The sequence below is a fragment of the Ananas comosus genome, linkage group 6 (assembly GCF_001540865.1).
Source record: "Ananas comosus cultivar F153 linkage group 6, ASM154086v1, whole genome shotgun sequence".
Lineage (NCBI taxonomy): Eukaryota > Viridiplantae > Streptophyta > Magnoliopsida > Poales > Bromeliaceae > Ananas > Ananas comosus.
This window is the reverse complement of record NC_033626.1, coordinates 9,674,215-9,676,545: the sequence shown is the minus strand read 5'-3', so window position 1 is coordinate 9,676,545 and position 2,331 is coordinate 9,674,215. Positions and strand designations below refer to the sequence as shown.

Sequence of the window (2,331 nt, the reverse complement as noted above, 5' to 3'; positions counted from 1 at the left end):
GTTTATCTTTTATTCAATTTGTGGGACATCTATTATCGAAAAGAAAGGTATTGATCATTCAATTTTTTTCGCCCCCTAAAGTTGTCCTAAGCAAGTTTCAAAATTAAAAGGAACTTAAATTGATAGTATATTAATAATTACAAATTGATCGCAAAATAAAAATATTAAATATTGCGAAGTAATTAAGAATAACCTGTGTAAAGGCCCGTAGCTAGGTACGTAATTACCCAGGAAACAATGAAGATATATAAGTACCAACTTGAGCTGTATATACTAAAACTTAATTTATTAGTCGTAATAAGCCAATAATTATCTACTGATCAGTGATCTAAAAGCAAAAAAAATCCAAGTACTTCCATTCCAAGCAATTAATTGGGGGCACGAAACGAACCTAGTTATTATTAAAGATTAAAACCAACAAAAAAAAAAAAAAAAAAAAATTAGAATTAGAATTACAAATGCAGATCCAAACTCACGCTCTCTTTTGCACTTGCACCGAACCCCCCACGCTCACGCGGCGAAGCCGAAGAACAAGAAGAAGAGGAAGTGCTAAGCACACCACCACCACCACCACCACCACCACCACCACCACCTCCTCCTCCTTTTCCGAACCCTAACAACACCACCTTCGACTCACCATCTCTCCCCATCAACAACGGCGGTGGTGGCAGCACCGTGGCCGACCGATCGCGATACGCCGTTCCGCCGATGCACCGTCCCCCCGTCGACGCCCACGAAGCGTAGTGCGGAGACTGCAGCGGCAACGGCGGCGGCGGCAGCAGGGGCTCGAACCGGCCACCGAGCAGATGGCTACTGACGTTGCGGTAGGCGAAGTCGGCGGCGCCGTAACCGGCCGTCTGCATGTGAAAACTGTGGCCGTAGTAGTTGTGGTAGGGCAGGGCGGCGGTGCCCACGGCAGACTGCAGGTGCGCCCGCTTCGCGTGCTGCCGCTCGCGCTTGTGCGCGTTCTGGTGCCCGCCGAGCGCCTGCGACGTCGGGAAGTGCCGGCAGCAGTAGTGGCACTCGAACTTCCTCCCCTTGAAACTGCTCGCGCTGTTGCCGCTCTTCGCGGCTTCGAATTCTCTCGCCGACGAGTCGGCGCGCTCGGGCGGGACGTCGAAGCCGAAGAGCCGCAGGCCCGAAGGCTGCAGGCTCGAACTGGCCGGCGGCGGCGGCGGCGGCGGCGGCGCCGCGCGTATGAACGGAAGCTGCGAGAACGAGTCGACGGTGGCGAAGGCGCTCTCCTTCACCCCTTGCTCGCTCATAGCTGCTGAGACTCTCTCTCTCCCTCCACACCAATTCGATCAACCGGGATTACAATTATGAGATGGAACCAATTAATATAAATAGGAGGAGTTACCAATTAATAATGAGAGAAAGGAAAGGAATGGAGGGGGAAAGCAACAGTAGTATACTGGGGGGGGCTTCTTATCTTGTTGCGTTTTGCATATATGGTAAACATTTAGGTTTCTTGAATGAGCAATGAATGGAGTGGGGGCGCGATGAGGGGGACCGATTAAATTAACTACGCGAGGCGTACGTTTGCGTTGAGGGAGTACAAGAGATGCTGCTGATGCAAAAAGCTGAGAGGCTCTTTGGATCGGCTTCTCAGACCAGCCAACCAAGTACTGGTGCCTGCAGCCGCTGCATTCTGCTAAGCTGCTGCTGCTGCCGCTGCTACAGCTGCTGTTGATATATACCTAGATGTTAAATTCCGAGGGCAAATTGCGCTGCTATATATATATATATATATATATATATATATATATATATATAGTTTTTGAACTTCTTAATTAATTTACTCAGGTTTCATTTTGGATTCTTGAACATCTAAATTTGATACTTTGAGATTCTTAAATTTTTCTTTCACCATATTTATTACTGACCGTCCCTGGCGTAAGTGGCAAAAGGTTTGGTGGTTGGAATTCGAGGTCTCATTGTCGAATCTTAGTTGATTCATATTTTTAGCTAAATTTGTTTTTAAAAGAAATAAATAAAGCGGGTAGTATGCTCTATGCTTATTATGTTGCAAATTAATTTATAGATCAATTGAAATATAAGATACAGTTAGAATAATGAATCGTAGTGCCAATGAACGTACAAATGCATTTGGTACAAGCAATAATTTTTTATTTTACAGTAAAAATGTGTGAGGATTAAAGTAAAACTCTTATAAGAGCTGCAGGACTAATAATGTCACACTCAAAAGTATTGGATTAGTGGTTCTATTTATCAGGATTTTTGGTGTTACAAAAAAATAAAAAAAAGCTGATAGAAAATAGGCAATTATTAAATTTATTAAAGTGCATTAATTAATACAGCATACATGAA

At 44.6% G+C, this 2,331-nt stretch overlaps 1 protein-coding gene across 1 annotated transcript; it reads right to left on the bottom strand.

Annotated features, from left to right (window-relative positions):
- On the bottom strand, positions 272–1,719 carry LOC109711295 (zinc finger protein 6-like). Its single transcript, XM_020234259.1, has 2 exons — positions 1,419–1,719; positions 272–1,309 (listed from the first exon to the last, which is right to left on the bottom strand). The coding sequence occupies exon 2, from the start codon at positions 1,263–1,265 to the stop codon at positions 453–455; it is 813 nt and encodes a 270-aa protein (XP_020089848.1). The 5' UTR covers positions 1,266–1,309; positions 1,419–1,719; the 3' UTR covers positions 272–452.

What these genes read in the sequence shown, in the direction of transcription:
- LOC109711295 (XM_020234259.1), bottom strand. Translation starts at nt 1,265, where the DNA reads ATGAGCGAGCAAGGGGTGAAGGAGAGCGCCTTCGCCACCGTCGACTCG.